At 38.6% G+C, this 21,060-nt stretch overlaps 1 protein-coding gene across 1 annotated transcript in view; it reads left to right on the top strand.

The window, feature by feature from the left end:
* LOC130913985 (DNA polymerase epsilon catalytic subunit A-like) overlaps positions 1-12,102 on the top strand; it is a 77,803-nt gene extending 65,701 nt beyond the window's left edge. The window contains exons 40-48 of the mRNA XM_057832996.1: positions 712-837; positions 2,150-2,282; positions 2,361-2,562; positions 4,777-4,908; positions 6,661-6,854; positions 6,927-7,127; positions 7,204-7,329; positions 11,099-11,188; positions 11,264-12,102. Coding sequence (XP_057688979.1) covers positions 712-837; positions 2,150-2,282; positions 2,361-2,562; positions 4,777-4,908; positions 6,661-6,854; positions 6,927-7,127; positions 7,204-7,329; positions 11,099-11,188; positions 11,264-11,386 — 1,327 coding nt within the window. The 3' untranslated portion in view covers positions 11,387-12,102. The remainder of the gene's footprint in view (positions 1-711; positions 838-2,149; positions 2,283-2,360; positions 2,563-4,776; positions 4,909-6,660; positions 6,855-6,926; positions 7,128-7,203; positions 7,330-11,098; positions 11,189-11,263) is intronic.
* Positions 12,103-21,060: the final 8,958 nt, after the last annotated feature.

The raw sequence follows: 21,060 nt of genomic DNA, 5'->3' as shown, positions 1-21,060 counted from the left end.
ATTTATTCGTCGACAATGGTAAAAACAAGGCAAAAACAGACGACGGACGGACAATTCTGGATCCAAAACAAGGCTACATGTTTCCGAGCAGCAAAAATCTGTGTTATCTCAGTGTCCAGTCTTTTTAAAGTCTTTGCTGAAGCGGGCCGGGTCAAAGGTGTGTCTGGGCGTTGCTTTTGGGTCTTCCCCTTTGTGGCCGGTTTTGGGCGGCTTAGGTTCGTGCGCGGATGGGACGCCCGCTATCAACTTTGTTGTCTGGGCTGGCTTGTACTTGTTTTAGGACAAAGCGCTTTGTCCTTGGACGTTGCTGGGAGAGCTGATTGCAAGAGTTGGTGCGTCAATCTTGTTCGTGTCGCACGCGTTGGGCTTCTGTGATAAGACGGCATTGTGTATCTCTTCTATTTCTTCTCATTAAACTATGGTGTGCTATTTATTTTATATTAGTAGTGCAGTCCTACCGTAAACATGAAAATGATACTATTTCCTGATTAATTATATTGCGTGTGTTAGAGTAACGCAAACAGTTAGACGGTGCCTACGAGAATCTGTACCATATGTATGTGTTAGACTATATACTGTATGTGTTAGACTAATGCAAACAATTATATGGTGTGTGCGATGACGATATCTTTTCCCCTTCACAAGTCAGCGTTTGATTCATGGCCAAAAGTTTAACTGACTGGCCTCAACACTAGAAATGTTGTTGGACAGGTTGATTGCAGAGTTCAAGCGTCTTGGCTCCACTGTGGTGTACGGAAATTTCAATAGGATCATCTTGTGTACTAAAAAACGCAGGATAGACGACGCCATTGGATATGTGGAATACATCACAAAAAGGTTTGATTTTTTTGCCTATGTAAACCATGCCTTATGACAAACAAGATTGCTTGTGCCATGTCACCTTGTTAAGAAATTGGGGCACTCGGAGCCGCTCCGATCGGATCCAGACATTTGACATTTTTTCATCATCGGTCTACCTTTGGAGCAATGTAATAGTTTTTTGTATCGTTGTTGGTGTGGTGATTCCACACTGTGGATTAAAAAAGTTTAGAACATGCCTCTAAAAAAAACAACTATCTTGTAGTAATCAATTATTTATCCACCCGCGGTGTTGTTTTTCAGCCATTTTAATTTTATTTGTTTGTCTTAGTCTTTTGGACAATAATACTTACCGTACTAGTCTTAGTCGTATTTTAGTCATCTCAAAATGTGTTTATCTTTGTCTAATTTTTGTTGACGAGATGACGACTTGACTAATTTCGTCTCGTTTTCAGGCATGAAAATCTCTCACCTTTTGGCGAAATTCGCCGTTTTGAAATCAAAAAGGTTGACCTACATGAATTGTGTAGATCCGAGGAAAAAAATTCAAAGGGCGGTGGAGGGGTTGGGAGATTTTTTTTAATGTCGGACGCTTGGTATGCAAGCGGGGAAAGCGGCACAAAGCCAAAAAAGCGCACCAGAGTGGGAGGAAGCCTATTCTGAAGATGTTACACAAGGAAGCCCGCCCATCTCATCAGACCATAGGACATGGTTCCAGTAATCTATGTGCTTTGTTGACATGTCTTCAGCAAACTGTTTGCGAGCTTTTTTGTGTACCGTCTTGAGAAGAGGCTTTCTCCTGGGATGACAGCCATCCACACCAATTTGATGGAGAACGCGGCGTATAGTCTGAGCACTAACAGGCTGACCCCCCCACCTCTTTTATCTCTGCAGCAATGCTGACAACACTCCTGTAATGAGTCACATGACATTTTGGAGGGAAAATGACAAGCAGTACTCAATTTGGACATTTAGGGATGTAGTTTCTAAGGGGTGTACTCAATTTTGATTTCAAGAGGTTTAGATATTAATTGCTATATTTTGATTTAATTTGAGGGGAAAATAAATAAACTCTATTATATAAGATGCACACAGACTACTTTTCATTGTGTCAAAGTGTCATTTTGTTAGTGTTGTCCCATGAAAAGATGGACTTAAATATCTGCAGAAATGCGACAGTCAAAAACAGCTGTCGGACCTTAAATACAGCAAAAATGATGTTACCTAGTATTATTAATGCTTGTAACATGCTTATGGGCCAAAATTTCCATCTGTCACTGTGTCACATCAGATGCTTGCGTGGTAACATTCCACATACTTTGTCTTGTAGCATACATTCCAAAGAAATTTTCCATTCTTTGTCCATCTCCTTCTCCCGTTGTTGGGAGTTTCTACTCTGGATGGACCCGGCTAACAGCGGCGGCGTAAAAGGCAAACTTCCCTCCAGCATTCTGTACGGCGAGGTAGTTCAACCTTATTTTTTAATGATTACAATTTACCATGCCTGCAGCTTATTGCTTATGTGGGTTGGTGTCATTTAGGATGGCGCCAAACCAAAGGAAAACACGGAGGCAGATGAGGATGCCAGCGAGGATGAAGAGGAGAATGAAGCTAATGCTCTGGAAAATGAGGAAGATGTTGTGGCGGATGAGGTGGAGGACTTGATTGAAAGCAATTGGAATATCATGCAGTATCTACCGCAAAGTGCCTCCTGCCAAAACTACTTCCTTATGATTGTGTCTGGTGAGTCCATAATGAAAATACAGTGAACACTGCGTGATGCTGTTTTTGTGCTCAGGCAAAAGCTGGAGAATTATTTGAATAACCAAATAATGTATTGAATGTTTGAACTCATTATATGCCATTGACGGAGGTAGACATCCAATTCATTAAAGTGATCCTCTACCTTAAATACATGTAGGCTCTAATAAACCACAATTGTTCTCTTGTACTAAAATATGTTGTTAGAAACACATAAAATGTTAAATCAATGGCAATATTTTATAATATTTACCTGGCCTGAACGATATTGGAAAAAACTATTGCTGCGATTTTTGGGGGGTTTGCGATATTATATTGCGATATGAAATTTAAAAAAAATTTTTTTTTTAAAGAGATTTTCACCAGATGACTTGAATAGCTGTTTGGAAAGACTTTGGATGAGTCACAATGACCAGTGTACAGTGATCCCTCGTTTTTCGCGGTTAAAGGGGACCAGAACCTGCCGCGATAAGTGAAAAACTGCTAAGTTGCACACCCCGCCCCCCAATTTTTTTTTATTCACCTCGAGTAATCGTTTATTTTGACAGCTCTAAGCATCACGTTTTGCTCGGACTACTTTTAATGCGGGACAATGCGCTGATGTGCGATGTGCTCACGTGCGTAGAGGAAGAAGCAAAAAAAAAAAAAAAAACTTACTGCCGCCGACAGCCGCTACAAACAACGCCGATGTTGCTAAATACTAGTCTGCACGATGCTACGTTGGTAGCAGGTAGCGTCTGATGAGTCTCATGGAGATCACATGTATGTTGAACTAGATGCAAAATGACAGACTCGGCCGCGTCTGGGCTAGTAAACAGCCGCCATCTTAAAGCAGTAGAGCGCTAAGTGCTAATAAAGAGCGCTAAGCGCTAATGAATAAGATTAACGTTACTGTCACAAGCTCAAGTAACGTTAGCCCTGCAGAGGGCTAGGTTTCTATGAATTATGACTACTTTTGATGCGTGGCTAACGTGTCTTACATACAGGCTTTAACATAACATCGCGGAGTGATGAGGGTGTAAAATAAAAACTCAATCATGCTAACTATCAATTTTAGCCTAATAGTCATTTCTGGATAAAACACCAAGTAGCACTGGTCCCTAATGTGCTCCAATACAGCCTGTATCATACATTTATTTTGAACACTGCAAAAACCCAAAATCCTATCAGGACTTAAACAGTTTAGACTAACTTAAAACTTAACTAGAACTTAAAAATGGCTTGACACAAATAGAAACACGTGGGAAAAAATCCTAACTTTTAAGTGATGTGTTTTATCAAGCGTAACGGCATATTTAGGTGTATGTATACATACATATATATATATATATATGTGTGTGTGTAGGTATATATATTTTTAATAAGATCTAAAGGTTTTTTGAGTGAAAGCAGTGAATTAGTCTTTTTTTATTCTAGTTACATCTGAGATGCAATTGTTGGCTGTTTTCAACAATATAGATCGAAAATAAAGACATTGATTGACTGAAAATGGTTCAAGATTAGATGAAATGTCTTGTTTTCTCATATATATTTATAATTGCTCTTCACCCTAAAAATATATTTGTTTTATCCGATTACTCGATTAATCGATAGAATTTTCAGTCGATTACTCGATTACTAAAATATTCGATAGCTGCAGCCCTAATAAATACAATTACTTACCTTCTTTTTATGGCTAGGTTGAAACAAAAGCGGTTGGGTGACGTCTGTAAACGAGGATTTCCAGGGTTTTAAAAAAGACAAATTAAAAATAGTTCGAGGACTTAATGCGCCACGAATCTGCTATGGCAGCATATAGACATATTGTTCTATCAAAACAGCAGTTCTTTTGGCTTAAAATACAGCAGTTTAGTTTAAAGAGCAGAGCAGAGCAAAGGTGCAAGAGCAGAAACTGCTTTTTCAGCCTTGTCTGTGTTTTCCGCCATTTGTTCATTGTGATCAATTTACTGGTTTCATCCTAAACATATCAGAAAAGAGGCGAAATGTCATTTTTTTCTTGAGTAAAAGCAGATTTTTGAAATTGAAGATGATAATATGCAGATAATACTGTGCTTTTATTTTTTTGTGCAAGGCTATCAGCAAATTGCATTAGCACAGAGGTGTCCAAACCGGTCACAGCTGTGGTAACATTAAATACTGTCTTTGCATTGCTTTGTATTAATACACTACTTCTCATCCTTTTTACGTTCTACCTAGCTTACATTGCAGCAGTTTACCAGAGCATGAAAGACGAGCTGAGACGTAACACACCTGGTGCAACGCCAATCAAGAGACGAGGCGGAAGTCAGATTTCCCAGCAGGCAGTGGGGGATTTGAGCGCCCTTCCCGGTAAGGCTGCAACAACTAATCGATTAACAAATTAGTTGCCAACTAGGGCTGCAGCTATCGATTATTTAAGCATATCGATTAATCTATCAATTAGTTAGTTCGAATAATCGAGTGATCGGAGTAGGAAAATTTAATGCATTGCAGAATAAATTTTAGGAGATTTAAAAAAAAAAAGCTTGCTAATATTGCATTTTCAAAAGAGCATTAAATGCGAATACAAAATAAAATTTCCAAGTGTTTCTTCAAATTATGCACAATTGCAATTTCATTTCACAAGAGCAACAAATACACAATAATAAATTAAATACATGAGCTTAGCCTCCAATGGTATGAAAAAAAATGAGGATCAAAGTACAACAAAACAACAATTGACTAACTTCCATAGCAAAAGTCAGCTTGCTTAAATGCTATAAAATGCCAATCTTTTTTTTTTTTGTTTCCTATGCTCTTAACAAATAGTTCAAACACATATTCCCACAAAAAAACCTGCTAAATATTGTAAGCATTCATTAATGCTCATGACCGTGTCATGTCATAACTATGAAAGTCTAATGACAGTCTTATGGCGCCACAGTCAAAGTGTTACCAAACACCATAACAAGCAATTAATGAAACAACTGGAACAGCAACTGAAGAAAAAAAACAGCACAAAACATGAATTTTGATTGACTTTAACATCTGTACCGCTGCAGTGAATGGTAGGAGGCATGTTGGATAACAACAGTGTTGACAGCAGGTGGCCGAAGAGGTTGACTTGTCTCCCTCGAGGGAGCAGTGATGGCCAAATAAAGCTTCTTGAAGCAATGAAGATTGGCAGCCAATTGGTTCAAAGGTTCATTGTGGTTCATATGGTCTTATGACAGTCATATGATGCCGCTGTCAAATAAAGTGTTACCGGTTAATATCTTTGGGTGTAAATATCTCCTAATACAGTGAGGACCGCTGCGGCTTATAGTCTAGTGCGGCTTATCTATAAACAAATGTCGTTTTGGTGTCAAATTTGGTGGGTGGCGACTTATACTCAGGTGCGGCTTATAGTGCGAAAATTACGGTAAGCTTTTTGTGAAAGCATACATTTCCAACATAACTTTGACTTTAACACAGCTATTTTTTGCTTTAGTTACATCCCAAGCATCTGAATAATGTTTTCCTTTTACAAAATAATGTAAACAACAAGACAAATAGAGCTTTTGATTGCAAAGTAACAATTTATTTACACATAACTAACTGAGATGTTTTGGCCGCGACAGCCGGGTTAACTTTTCCCCTCATCGCCGCCTGTCTCATAAAGATGGATTTTTTTGAGTCTCTACGGGGTCTGCTTGGCGAGCAGCACGGACTCAACGACACCGTCCACTGCAGTGGTGGTCCCGGTCGTTCTGCTCGGTCATCCAGCGCCTAGCATCCAAGGCGTCCTCTCAGTTGTTCTGCTCGGTCGTGCGCGCCTGGCATCCTTCCGCCGACCCGCCGGCCGTTCGTTGCCGTTGAATTGGGTCTTACCAAATGCGCTACTGCCCTCCAGTGGCCAGTTTTATTGCTTTAAAATGGATTTTCAGCTTTGTGCTTTGGAGCTCAGTTGAATGAGAACCCAGAGATGTCTCATATGAAAAAAAAAAACGTAAAAGACGTATAAATACGTCTTTGGGACACTGAAACAATTAAAAATAGAACTTATTCATAGGTTTTTGGGAGCAAACGAGTTCAAGATGAATCTTATGTTTAGATTTCACATATTTGAAATCTCTTCCACAGGAATGATCGCTTTCTCCCAGGAGTATGTGTCTAGCGAGCTAATGCAGAACATTTTTACGATTACACAAAAAATCCAGAAGAAGGTGACTGGTACCAGGAATGTGAACCAGCCTTCAGAAATGTTCCCAGTCTTGCCAGGTTCACACTTGCCACTCAACAACCCAGCTCTGGAGTTTATCAAATATGTCTGCCAGGTAAAAAAAAAAAAAAAAAAATTAAATGTACTGATTGTACTTCCTTTTTATCATACTTTTTTGTCTATTCAGGTCCTCTCACTAGATGGCAACATTGTCAACCAGGTGAACAAGCTAAAGCGGGACCTACTACGCCTTGTGGATGTGGGGGAGTTCTCCGAGGAAGCCCAATTTCGCGACCCTTGCAATTCATACATACTGCCTGAAGTTATATGTCACAACTGCAATTTCTGCCGTGATCTCGACCTCTGCAAAGACCCGTCTGTGGCACAAGTAAGCCTACGCTAGCTCCTTTATTAGTCGTACTAATTTGATTAAATTTCAATCATCTTTTTTTCTTGACTGTCAGGACGGCGCCGTCTTGGCACAGTGGTTTTGCTCTAATTGCCAGGCCCAATATGAAACGGAGTCTATTGAGATGGCGTTGGTGGAGGCCCTGCAGAAGAAACTGATGAGCTACACATTGCAGGATCTGGTAAGTTGAAAATAGGTTAGCGGCCGCCTGACGTAAACAGAGCTTTTCTGGTGAAAATTCTTGTGAATAAATGCCTAAATCCCCGAATTCTTCATATATATGGACGTAAAACAGTCTCGATTCTTGGTTAAAAGTTAAAAAAAACAAAAAAACATGCATTTAGCGTTTATTTGACGTAAATATGTCGAAGTACAATGCTACTCTGTTAGCGATTGAGGCTAGCGGCCGCCTGATGTAAACAGAGCTTTTCTGGTGAAAACTCTTGTGAATAAATGCCTAAATCCCCGAATTCTTCATATCTATGGACGTAAAACAGTCTCGATTCTTGGTTAAAAGCACAAAAAAAAAAAACATGCATTTAGCGTTTATTTGACGTAAATATGTTGAAGTACAATGCTACTCTGTCAGCGAGTGAGGCTAGCGGCCGCCTGATGTAAACAGAGCTTTTCTGGTGAAAACTCTTGTGAATAAATGCCTAAATCCCCGAATTCTTCATATCTATGGACGTAAAACAGTCTCGATTCTTGGTTAAAAGCACAAAAAAAAACAACATGCATTTAGCGTTTATTTGACGTAAATATGTCGAAGTACAATGCTACTCTGTCAGCGAGTGAGGCTAGCGGCCGCCTGATGTAAACAGAGCTTTTCTGGTGAAAACTCTTGTGAATAAATGCCTAAATCCCCGAATTCTTCATAAATATGGACGTAAAACAGTCTTGATTCTTGGTTAAAAGCAAAAAAAAAAAAAAAAAAAAACGCGTGCATTTAGCGTTTATTTGACGTAAATATGTCGGAGTACAATGCTACTCTGTTAGCGAGTGAGGCTAGCGGCCGCCTGATGTAAACAGAGCTTTTCTGGTGAAAACTCTTGTGACTAAATGCCTAAATCCCCGAATTCTTCATATCTATGGACGTAAAACTGTCTCGATTCTTGGTTAAAAGCACCAAAAAAAAAAAAAAAAACATGCATTTAGCGTTTATTTGACGTAAATATGTCGAAGTACAATGCTACTCTGTTAGCGAGTGAGGCTAGAGGCCGCCTGATGTAAACAGAGCTTTTCTGGTGAAAATTCTTGTGAATAAATGCCTAAATCCCCGAATTCTTCATAAATATGGACGTAAAACAGTCTCGATTCTTGGTTAAAAGCAAAAAAAAAACGTGCATTTAGAGTTTATTTTACGTAAATATGGCGAAGTACAATGCTACTCTGTTAGCGAGTGAGGCTAGCGGCTGCCTGATGTAAACAGAGCTTTTCTGGTGAAAATTCTTGTGAATAAATGCCTAAATCCCCGAATTCTTCATAAATATGGACGTAAAACAGTCTCCATTCTAGGTTAAAAGCAAAGAAACCGTGCAGTTAGCGTTTATTTTACCGTATTGGCCCGAATATAAGACAGTGTTTTTTTGCATTGAAATAAGACTGAAAAAGTGGGGGTCGTCTTATATTCGCGGTCTAGACGTTATACCCATTTACGCTAGATGGCGCCAGATATCATTGAAGCGATGTTCTGTCATGACAGATCTCAGCTTCTCTCAAGTTTAACCAGTTTGCATTATTTTATTGTAATATTTTTCCTTATTCCAATTTGTTTCAAGACTACATTTACAGTTAGACTTCACTTTAATGGTTAATGCAGTTATTGCAATTTTGTTGTTTTAGCACAATAGATTGGTTTATTTACATTTCAAAAACCAGAAGCCATTCATTTACGAATGTGATTGCACTTTAGTTTACATGTTTAAAGGTTCAGATATTAAGATTTGAATGAGGCAAAATAACATGCTTTTTTTCTCAAATATATTGTTATTAGAGCTGTTGGGTCCGATCACGTCATTTTCAGTGTATCGGAATCGGCAAAAAAATATCGGATATGCCTTTTTAATTAATTTTTTTTTTTAAATTAAATCATTTTCTAATTGTATTTAACATTACAGACATAATGTGTTACACTCTTCCAGAGTCTTTAGTTTAAGCTTAAGGTAGGGTTATCAAATTCATCGCGTTAACGGCGAGAATTAATATTTTTCACATTTATCACGTTACAATATTTAACTCAATTAACGCATGCGCTGCACAACCCACTCACGCATTGTTGCGTTCAATCTATAATGGCGCCGTTTTACCCATACAGTATATAGAGCTAAAAGGCAGCGTAAAATGAGTAGAGTGAATTTTGGCAGCTTTTGGAGCCTTTTTTTAAAGCCTTACAACCCCTCTCCCAACGATTAGAGTAATCGTGGGAAGCAATGTGGGGAAGAAAGGTAGTAGTTGATCTTTTTTTTCACACCCTATATTATTTCCCAACGCAGAGAAGATATATCAATTGGTACCACGACACACAGTCATGGTTGCACTTCCCATCATGCATTTGGGCAGAAGTTAAATGGCTACAGTATCATTTACTGAAAGCTCAACAAATACACTAGATGGCAATATTTAGTCACAATACAAAGTCACATTTATCCTTTAAGAATTACAAGTCTTTCTATCCGTGGATCCCTCTCACAGAAAGAATGTTAATAATGTAAATGCCATCTTGAGGATTTATTATCATAATAAACAAATACAGTACTTATATACTATATGTAGAATGTATATATTCGTCCGAGTTTTATTCATTTTTTTCTGAATGCATTGCCAAAATGTATATGATTGGGAAAAATTATCGGGAATGATTGGAATTGAATCGGGAGCAAAAAAAAAAAGCAATCTGTTTGGGAAATATCGGGATCGGCAGATACTCAAACTAAAACGATCGGGATCGGATCGGGAGCAAAAAAACATGATCGGAACAACCCTACTTACAACCTTATGTTGGTGTTAACAGGGAGCAGCTGGATCCAGCCATGTTAGATGAGTTATGTCATATTCACTGTTGCCACTAGAGGACAGTGTATCCTCCCAAATCAATAAGAATTAAATGCAAAAACGTTCAAAACAAACCATTACAATGCCAATCTAATTAAACAAATCCTCGAAGCAGCAAAATTTGATTCGAAGCTTATTTTTTCTATCGAATTACACAAGTTAATCGATTAATCGTTGACGCACTAATATATAGTTATTAGTAGAGTTAATTATAGTTAACGTGCACTTTTTTTCTGTCAAATTTGAATCCTACTGACACCAAACGATTAAAAGATTAATCGCATGCAGTCCATAGTTACTTCATGATTAATCACATTTTTAATTTTTTTCAATGCAAAAATGATTATAGATTTTAAGTTTTAAATACATCTATTAGCACAGCTAATACTCTTGGCCTTAAATCCCACTTGGACATGAGCGTGTGCAGTCTTCGAATGACTATTACTAAATGAAGCTCAGCCCCCTATGGTAAGGCGTGACGCAAAGAATGATGAAGTGTCAGATCAATAGTTATGAAATCTATATAATTACCAAAATTAAATGAAAATTAATATACTGTACTTACCATCAATGCTGAGAGGTGGTGGACGACACACTGTTATGTGACTTAAACAAAAAACAAAAAAAAAACGACCAGAGAAAAAACGAGATACGCGTCGTAAAGTTAAAATCATTTAAGTCAGGTACGTCGTAACCCTGGGACTACCTGGACTTTAATGAAATATATCATTGTAATCAATAAAATTACATAACAGTGTGGAAACATCTGATTAAATGATTAAACTCACCAAAACGCTTGTCTTCCATAGCATTTATGAAAAATGATATAAAATCTTGACAAGGGGGGATCAAGTTTCTTAGTTTGTATCAGCGCCCACACATCATTTTGTGATCTTTAGGTGTGTACCAAATGTAAAGGAGTGAAGGAAGCAAACATGCCTCTCTACTGCAAGTGTGCAGGAGACTTTGAGCTCACTTTCCCAGCTAAGGTACTGAATGTTCTTTTGTATTCTGCTAATTTGTCTTTTTTACCAATTTGTTTGTACTTCTCTTTCCTTTTCAAGAATTTCTCAGAGCAGGTCAAAGTGTTTCGGAACATTGCGTCCCACTACAACATGAACTTTCTTGAAGAGACGATTGACTGGTTGATGGAGATGAGTCCACACGCAAACCAGAGTGCTCCTTAAAGGCACAGCTGGGGTTTACTAAATCATCACTTTTGGGGTTTGTTGCCCAAATATGCAATGAGCTTAAGTGTCCGTACATTGTGCGCAGCGAGGATGTGGGTTGTAAATATGCTTGTACCGTACTCTCGTCAAGAGATTTGAAAGTATACATAAAGGTTTAGATTATTGACTGTCAATAAATATTTCTTACAACGTAATATATTCCACGTAGTTGTCTGGTCTATATAAAAGTATTGTTACATTTTGTGTCGTCATCATCTCTGAGAACAACCATCACTGTCACTCGGGAGCACAACGGTCCACGCAAACGCGGTCACAATGAACTCCCAAAAAAAATGCGTAGTAACAGAAAAAGAAAACATATAAATAAAATGGTGCCACCTTGTGGTTGATTTCATGAGGAACACTATTTACAGAGGTGACCGTTACAAACTAATAGACCCTACTCACCTACGTCACAAAATGGGCGTGTCGCTGTTTCCGGCCGCCATATTGTACCTATTTTTTAGACCTATTCTCATTGTTTTCAATTAGTCGAGCAAGTTATAGAGCAATTCATGGAAGCCCCGGTGTTATCTGACGCTGTAAACTCATTGGATGCGTTGCATAAAAGGCGTTACGTGGAAAAGCTTCAGTTTATCCATTCGCCAGATCCGTATTTGATGCCTAAATCGATGTTTTTCGACCCGCTGGCTTCGCCTGACATCTGATATCCTGATATTTACAACTATCTTGTCCACACAAAATCAGCTTATTCTCACGAAAGTTTGAAAAACTTCAAGAGCTTGGAGGCTTATAAATGCTACGTTGCTGGTTGGGTGAAACAGGTCCTCGTACACGAAAATTCGTCAGGAATCTTGTGCTCGGAAGGTGAGTTACGAAATTTTCAATTCAAAATCTTTTGTTCTTGCTAACATCTATAGACCCTACTCACGTGACGTCACAGCCACGCCCCCGCGCCATGTTGTCCGTATACTCGTCATGTTAATGCATTAGCGCTTCGTAAATTCCTCCTATTATGGCGTGTTTTTCTGCTCGTTAACATTAATAATCAAAATGGTGAAGTCGTGTGTGGCGGTTGGTTGCAAAAACAGAGAAGATAGACGGAGAGACTTGAATTTTTACCGTATTCCGAGAGACCCGAAGAGGAGACCGAGATTGACTGCTGCAATTCGACGAGAAAACTGGGCTCCAAACGACTACCACAGATTATGTAGTAGTCATTTTATATCTGGTAAGATGCATTTAATATATATTTAGAGGGTTTTGGGCTGACAACCACAATTAAGATCATTGCTAGGCTAATCGCCGACAACATACACGTATGTATGTAGTTAGTGCTATCGCTAAACCATATAAACATTAAAAGCCCTAGCTCCATTGACAAATGACATGAAATACATTAGACTTAACAGTGGATGTTAGCAAGAACAAAAGATTTTCAATTGAAAATTTCGTAACTCACCTTCCGAGCACAAGATTCCTGCCGAATTTTCGTGTACGAGGACGTGTTTCACCTAACCAGCAACGTAGCATTTATAAGCCTCCAAGCTCTTAAAGTTTTTCAAACTTTCGTGAGAATAGGCTGATTTTGTGTGGGTATCAGATGTCAGGCGAAGCCAGCGGGTCGAAAAACATCGATTTAGGCATGAAATACGGATCTGGCGAATGGATAAACTGAAGCTTTTCCACGTAACGCCTTTTATGCAACGGATCCAATGAGTTTACAGCGTCAGATAACACCGGGGCTTCCATGAATTGCTCTATAACTTGCTCGACTAATAGAAAACAATGAGAATAGGTCTGAAAAAGAGGTACAATATGGCGGCCGGAAACAGCGACACGCCCATTTTGTGACGTAGGTGAGTAGGGTCTATAGTACAGGTAGTCCCCAGGTTACGATGTACTTGACTTACGCGATTTCGACTTAACAACACCAGAGCCTCGTCTGCGATTTTGTCTCCTGTCGTTTTTTTTTTTTTTTTTTTTTTTTTTTTTTTTTTTTTTTTTTAAGTCTTATAAACAGTACTTTATTGTACCTCACAGTAACTTATTTTTTACTTTATTAATATGAAGTTTTCTGTCTTTACTAAAAGTTGTTCAGCTTTACAAACCGCAAACAAGGCAATTGTGCTTTTTGAAGCGTTTTACTTCCTTCAGTTTTGACAACTTGTAAAGTTGTACCACACATACAGTATGTACACTTATGTTCAAAACGACACACATTCTAACAATACAACACTTGACACAAAACAACTGGTGTTCAAACGTCCATCTAGTCTGATCATTATGTACATTTACTAGATGAAATTAGCCTAATTTGCCTAACAAAAGTCCGCTAGCTTAAATGCTACGAATGCTAAATCATTTACAATTCTCATTGCAAATCACTCACACGTAACTCCACAAACCGTCGCCGTAAACTTAAATACAAATGCATACACAAACTTATATTAGCTGAAACAACTTACAGACTTATGTTGGCCAAACCAGGGCGCATTTATCCTTTATCCATGTCAGACATCTGAGTCTTTTGTCTTACAAAGCGACAGTCCAGCCAGACCCAACGCTGCCACCAGAGGATGGTGTATCCTTCATCATGAAACAAAATACTTATAATAAAACTTTTGGAATTTTTGGATAGTTATTTTGGGGTAGTTAAAGGGTTAATTTAGACTTAAGCGGAAATTCTGATTACATAGCCAGCGTAGGAACGGAATTTGTTTGTAACCCGGGGACTACCTGTATGGTAGTACAAAAACGATATGAAAATTTGAAGCAGTATGTACTTGGTTTACCTTCAATAGTTGTATTTTGTTGTAAATATACAGTCCCTGAAAAAAGTTGTCACTTATCCATTTTGAAGAAACAATTGCTGATAACCTTGGTTTCAGAAACGGCTCATATGAAAGCTAAGACCCTCCCAAATGATGTTGAATGTACAAAAATATATTTGTTTTAATGAAAAATGATTTATCATTCAATAAAGACATAAAGGTCAAATTTTGGCAAGACAAAAGTTTTGTTGCCTACAGTAAGTAGTGTGAAAATTGAACAAAAAAATTCACTTCAAATACAAAAATGTAACATAACATAAGCGAAAATGGATAAGCGACAAGACTTGTCAGGGACTGTAGACTCTCCATATTAACACATGATTCCTCACTTTCTTACGATTTCTAACATAATTGTAATAAAACAATAAACTTGCTGTTGCTGCAATTTATGCACAGTTAGGTCTATGTAAGCCTATTCACATATTCCTTCATTTTTATGTACCGTATTGGCCCAAATATTAGACGGTGTTTTTTGCATTGAAATAAGACTTAAAAAAGAGGGGGTCGTTTTAGGTGCTGTTCACATGATGACTCTCCGAGAATACGAAAAATTTCAAATTTGCATTTGCGTCTCCATTTGAACAATGTCGCAATTCCGCATGAAAACGATGTAGTATTCATGCCAGGCCCTAGGGGGCAGTGCAGATTTACAGGGCGCCAGAGAATGATGCACTTTGACCCCACCAAGCTCCCTAAGCCCAGAAAAAAATATGCCCGCCCACTCGAAGCAATGTAATTTTTCTTTCGTTCAAAAAGGCGCAAAAATTGAATTATTTAATATATTTAATTTGAAAATATTATTAAAGCAGTAAATTAAAGCCGACATTCCGCCATATTTGCTGTTTTTAATGTTTAGTAGCACCGCTCCGCAGGCCCAATCTGACATGTACGAGTGCTGACGTTAACGGCGCGGAGCCTTGGATATGCATGCCGAGGAAGCCCCCCTCAACTCCCCGCAATTGGATTCTTCCACTTTGGAGGCAGGATTCTGAATTTTTCGTCTTCGCCGACACCATATGCACGCGAGGCGAGTCCGCTACTCAGTCTTTTCGTCTTTGTGTCGCAGAGTCTCCATGTAAACTGCCCCTTATATTCACGGTCTAGACATAATACCCATTCACGACGCTAGATGGCGCCAAATATCATTGAAGCGATGTTCTGTCATGACAGATCAGGCTACTCTTTTTAGTTTAACCCAGTGCTTCTCAATTATTTTCTGTAATGCCCCCCCAATGGCAGACGTCAATGATTTGCGCCCCCCCAAGTCTCTGCCTCCACTGTAAATGTATCATTTGTTTATAAGATTATTATTATAATCAGTACACCTCTGAATAACATTGTGTCCTTTTTAATATGAAAGAAAAAAATTTAATATAGATCAACTTACAATAAAATACAATATGACTTTACTAACATTGTTTTGTTTTTAACAGAAAAGACTTCAAGCACATCAATTTGCCGAAATTAAAAAACAAACAAAAACACTTCCAAATTGTGAAAAATACACTCAAGGGTTGACCGTTTTTACTGAAAAATAAAATTTAATAAAATCAAAAAATTATTATAAATTCAAATTGATTAGCAACATTAACTCTTGAGGACTAAATCCCAAACAATTTGACCGGAAAAAAACAAAAATTAATAGAACAAACACGATATTGTCATTGAGCAGAGGGAGAGTTTTTATTTTTGCTGTAAATTTACATATAATTATTGATAATGAATCATCCATATATGTGTTTTTTTAATATAGATTTTTAAAAAATGACTAAGATTACAACAAGAAATTAGAAAATGAAAAAATTTTAAGATTTAAAAAATAAAAAAAATATTGTAAATGGACAAAAAAAGGGGAATCATTAAAAATAAAAATGGAATTTATTCTTTTTAAAAATTCTTTAAATTTTTCAAGTTTTTTATTTTAATTTTTTAATGTCCAATTTCCTTGAGTTTTTTTTTTTACATCTCATACCTGTTTTTTGTTTTTGTTTTTTTATTTAGACTTTTTTTTTTTTTTTTAATTGGACAACTTTCATCCATAATAATTCCTGATTCATATTCATTTTTTTTTCCATTTAATTTTATTTTGAATCAAATTGAGATGTCTAATGTCTTTATGTGACTTTTTAATTGATTTGGCATCCTGCTGTCTGCTGCGAACATTTTTAGACACTGTAAACAGACTGGTCTTTCCTGGTCTCCCACTGTGCTAAAAGTCAAAGCCAAACGCTACATAGGCTTCGTCATATTTCCTCGTCTTAGCTTTCCATATCTCCAGTGTCCAGAGCGCCACTGGCACCCACTGAGTGGATGTCCAATTACACTTTATTGTAGTACAGCAAAAAACGTATGTTCCCCAAGGTCACATGCGCCACCCCCCGCCCGCCCCACCATTTGAGAAGTACTGGTTTAACCAGTTTGCATTATTTTATTGCAATGTTTTCCCTTATTCAGATTTGTTTCAAGACTACAGTTACAGTTAGACTTCCCTTTGATGGTTAATGCAGTTATTGCAATTTTGTTGTTCCATCACGATAGATTGGTTTATTTACATTTCAAAAACCAGAAGCCATTCATTTATGAATGTGATTGCACTTTACATATTTAAATGTTCAGATATTAAGATTTGAATGTGGCAAAATAACATGCTTTTTCTCTCAAATATACTGTTATAATCATTTGTTTCGGGTGTACTGTATTTTCTGTACAAAAATGAATTTGGTGTTCAAAAAGTCTTTTTTCAAACTTGAGTCTTGAAAAAGGGGGGGTCGTCTTATATTCGGGCCAATACGGTATATACTGCAAAGATAGCTGTATTTTTTTCCAAACCTAACCTTTGCTGATTATGCCAGAAAAGGATCCATTAGTGGTTGGTATACAGCACCGCCGCTCTATTCCTCCGAAGCTTCCAAATGAGTTTAAACATCCTCATAATCTTGTTCACGAGGCCTTTTATGGGAAGTGACTCATTTATCTGATTATAGTTCATTGCTCTTCTAGTACATCCTTTCCTGTTGGATGCTCTCTTTGCACATCAGGTTAAAAGACGATGCAGTGCTATATGGGGGAGTTTTATTTTTCAAAGACCATGTGAAATGTTTCAGAGTGCAAATTTGGTGTTGTGTATTAGTCGATAAAGGCATTTATTGTTCCTTCAGCTTTCATGTATTTCTTTTAGTGGCGATTTTTAGCTATGTGTACTAGGGATGTCCCGATCCAGGTTTTTGCACTTCTGATCCGACACCGATATTGGCCGATACCGATACCGGCCTATCTGAGCATGTGTTAAAGTTTAATGTTATTTAGCCTCCTTACTTAGTTGTCAGACTCATGTTGAAAAGGGTTTTAGTACTCTTGATATCAACTAGCCAGCTGAATTAGGTGAGTTTGAATAACACACAACGGTTGGTAACAAGAAACTGACCTGTTTATTCAGTGACAAACACAAAACATTATAAATAACAAACAGAAATGGCATAGTCAGTCAGTAAAACGTGCAAATAATATTGTAAACTAGAGGTGTGCAAAATTTCCGATTCTTAGATTATTCGCGATTCGGCCGTGGAAGATTCGAGAACGATTCAAGAACATCCGAATTCCGATTATTAAAATATGCGAAATAAAGCGCACACTCAGCGCGCCGCGCGGTCTTCGGGACGGAACGGAGCGAGAGTAGCAAAACATCATGCTTCCCACTACCCGGCCCCTCGGGTAATGCCAATGCTCAACTCACGGCTCTAGCTCAACTCATGCAACGAGGTAAAAAAACACAACAACATACCTGACTGCTGCCGAAAAGCTGCTACAAAGTACATTCATATAATGTTACGGTGGATATCATTTATATAGGACTAGATGCAATATCGATTTGGTAGTGTTAGCAGCACATCTACAAAAAACTAGATGCGGGCGTTATAAACGGCCGCCATCTTAAAGCAGTACACTTCCCTGCAAGGCTGTTGTAGCGAACCTTCCAAGCAAACCTAATTAACTTTTTATCTAAAATACTCCTAAATCGGTAAAATATTGACTTCAATCTATCTTTAAAATAGTTTGAAAACTTTCACATGTCGAAAGTAGACAAAAGGGAAATTATGGAATAACGGGAGCAATTTTGACAAATTTAACGGTTGATTCACAACATTAAATTAATTGAATGTAGTTTAAAGCTGCTGATACAGAATGGGGACTGGAGGTTTTTTATTTAATGTTATTTTTGTATATTTGTTTACTGCTATATGTTAACTTGATACTGAAATAGTAGTGTGGTTTAGCCTGAGAGTATTTTTGAACAATTTTGGAACTAATGTACAAAACATTAAAAAAAAAAAAAAAAAAAGGAGGGGGGTGCATCAATAATCGTTTTATAATCGAATCGGAGCCTCTGAATTGTAATCGAATCGTTAGATGCCCAAAGATTCCCAGCTCTATTGTAAACTGTCTTAAAAAAGCAAAACACACAAACAACCTCAGTGGAAAATCCCACAAACCCCCCAAGCTATTAGATGCTTTTAATGTTTCGTGCATTAGTTACAATAATTGTATAAAAAGGCTCTCAGGTTTAAATGAACGACTATTTCAGTATCAAGTTAACATTTTAAAACAGTAAATATAATACTCAAGTCCCCATTCAGATTCAGATTCAGAATATTTATTGTCATTGTTGCAAAAAAAAGCACAACGAAACTTTGTTTGGAGCATCCATCCAGCTCATACAGCTAAGTTGGTAAAGTGCAAACCCATAAAATAAATACTCATCAGTACCAAGTGTAAACATTGACACAGTTTTGGACATATGTACAGCAAAGATTCAACAGCAGCATGAGGTCGTGTCAGTGCTAAAGTGCAGAGCAAAAATATACCAGTTGAAAACAGGCAAAAATCAGTGCAAAACCCAGATAAGTTAATCAAGTATAATCAAGTACAGCCTACTGGTTGTCAACCAATGGGTAAGTGTATGGGAGGAGGAAATAGTGGATAGTGACATACTGCAACAATGCAAACCAGCTCAGAGTTATTGTTGTTGGTGGATGTGGATTATTGTCCGTAACAGGGGGGGCAGAGAGGGGAGAGGGGCAGAGTTCAGTAGCCTCACAGCCTGTGGGTACAGACTGTTGGACAGTCGTGATGTTCTGGCCAGTATGGACCTGTACCTTCTCCCTGAGGGCAGCAGGTGGAAAAGACTGTGAGCAGGATGGTGCTGGTCTCGCAGGATGTTGTGCACTCTTCTCAAACAGCGAGTGGAGTAGATGGTGCTGATCTCAGGGAGAGTCATGCCTATGATTCTCCCGGCAGCTTTCACCACGCGCTGGAGCGCCTGCTGGTCTGCCTTAGTGCAGCTGGAAAACCACACTAAAAATCCGTATGTCAGAACACTGCTGATGGCACAGTTGTAAAAGTTCACCATCAGTGGTCTGGGGATGTTAGTGCTCTTCAGCTTCCTCAGGTAATAGAGGCGTTGTTGTGCCTTGCCCACCGCTGTGGAGATGTGGTCCCCCCAGGACAGGTCCTCAGTCACTGTTACCCCCAGGAATTTGAAGCTTCTCACCTTCTCCACCACATCGCTGCCGATAGTAAGAGGCTGATGGATGATGCGACTCCCCTTACGGAAATCCACCACGATCTCCTTGGTTTTCTTTGTGTTTAGAGCCAAGTTGTTTTTGTGACACCATGACTCCAGATGTTGCACCTCTCTTCTGTAGTCCGTTTCATTGTCGTTGGAGATGAGTCCGAGCACTGTGGTGTCGTCGGCAAACTTGACAATGAGGTTGGATGCAGAGGAGGCGGAGCAATCATGAGTGTACAGGGTGTAAAGCAGAGGGCTCAGAACACACCCTTGAGGGGCCCCGGTGTTGATGGTGAGAGTGGAGGAGGTGTTTTTGCCCACTGTGACACTCTGTGTGCGATTAGTCAAAAAGTCCACAGTCCAATTGCACAGGGCGGTGTTGAGGCCCAGTTGGTGAAGTTTGGACCGGAGTTTGAACGGCCGGATGGTATTAAAAGCAGAACTGTAGTCCACAAAGAGGAGCCGTGCATAGGTGTTTTTATGCTCCAGGTGCACTAGAAGTGTGTGCAGCACTGTGGCGACGGCGTCCTCAGTTGAACGGTTCCCTCTGTATGCAAATTGGTGTGGGTCAAGTGAAGGCAGTATTGCAGCTTTAATGTGCTTGATGACCAGTCTCTCCAGGCATTTGGCGGGGATGGGGGTGAGAGCCACAGGTCTGTAGTCATTGAGACATGTGACGTTGGACTGTTTTGTACTCAAGTTCCCATTCTGTATCAGCAGCTTTAAACTACATTCAATTCATTAAATTTTGCGAATCAACTGTTAAAGTTGTTAAAATTGCTCCCATTATTCCATAATTTCCCTTCTGTCTACTTTCGACATGTGACAGTTTTAAAACTGTTTTGAAGATAGATTCAAGTGAAGATTTTGCCGATTTAGGAGTATTTTAGATAAAAAGTTAATTAGGTTCGCTTGGAAGGTTCACAACAGCCTACTAGGGAAGTCTCCTGCTTTAAGATGGCGGCTGTTTACGAACGCATCATGTTTTCCATACTTCAATGTTGCTAACACAGTCGAGTCTGTTGTTTTGCATCTGGCTCTATATACATATGATATCTATTATCTACAGTAAAACAATGTTGACGTAGTTTGTAGCGACTGTCAGCAGCAGTCAGGTATTCTTGTGTTTTTTATCCAGCGGCATGAGTTGAGATAAAGCCGTGAGTTGAGCATTGGCATTACCTGGGTCTATGACAAGCATTATGTTTACTTTCGGGACGCAATGCGATCAGTTTCTCATTGTGTCCCGAAGACCGCGCTGTGAATTAGTT

This window comes from Corythoichthys intestinalis, chromosome 3 (assembly GCF_030265065.1).
Source record: "Corythoichthys intestinalis isolate RoL2023-P3 chromosome 3, ASM3026506v1, whole genome shotgun sequence".
Lineage (NCBI taxonomy): Eukaryota > Metazoa > Chordata > Actinopteri > Syngnathiformes > Syngnathidae > Corythoichthys > Corythoichthys intestinalis.
The sequence above is the reverse complement of the archived record's forward strand: the minus strand, read 5'-3'. Positions and strand labels throughout refer to the sequence as shown.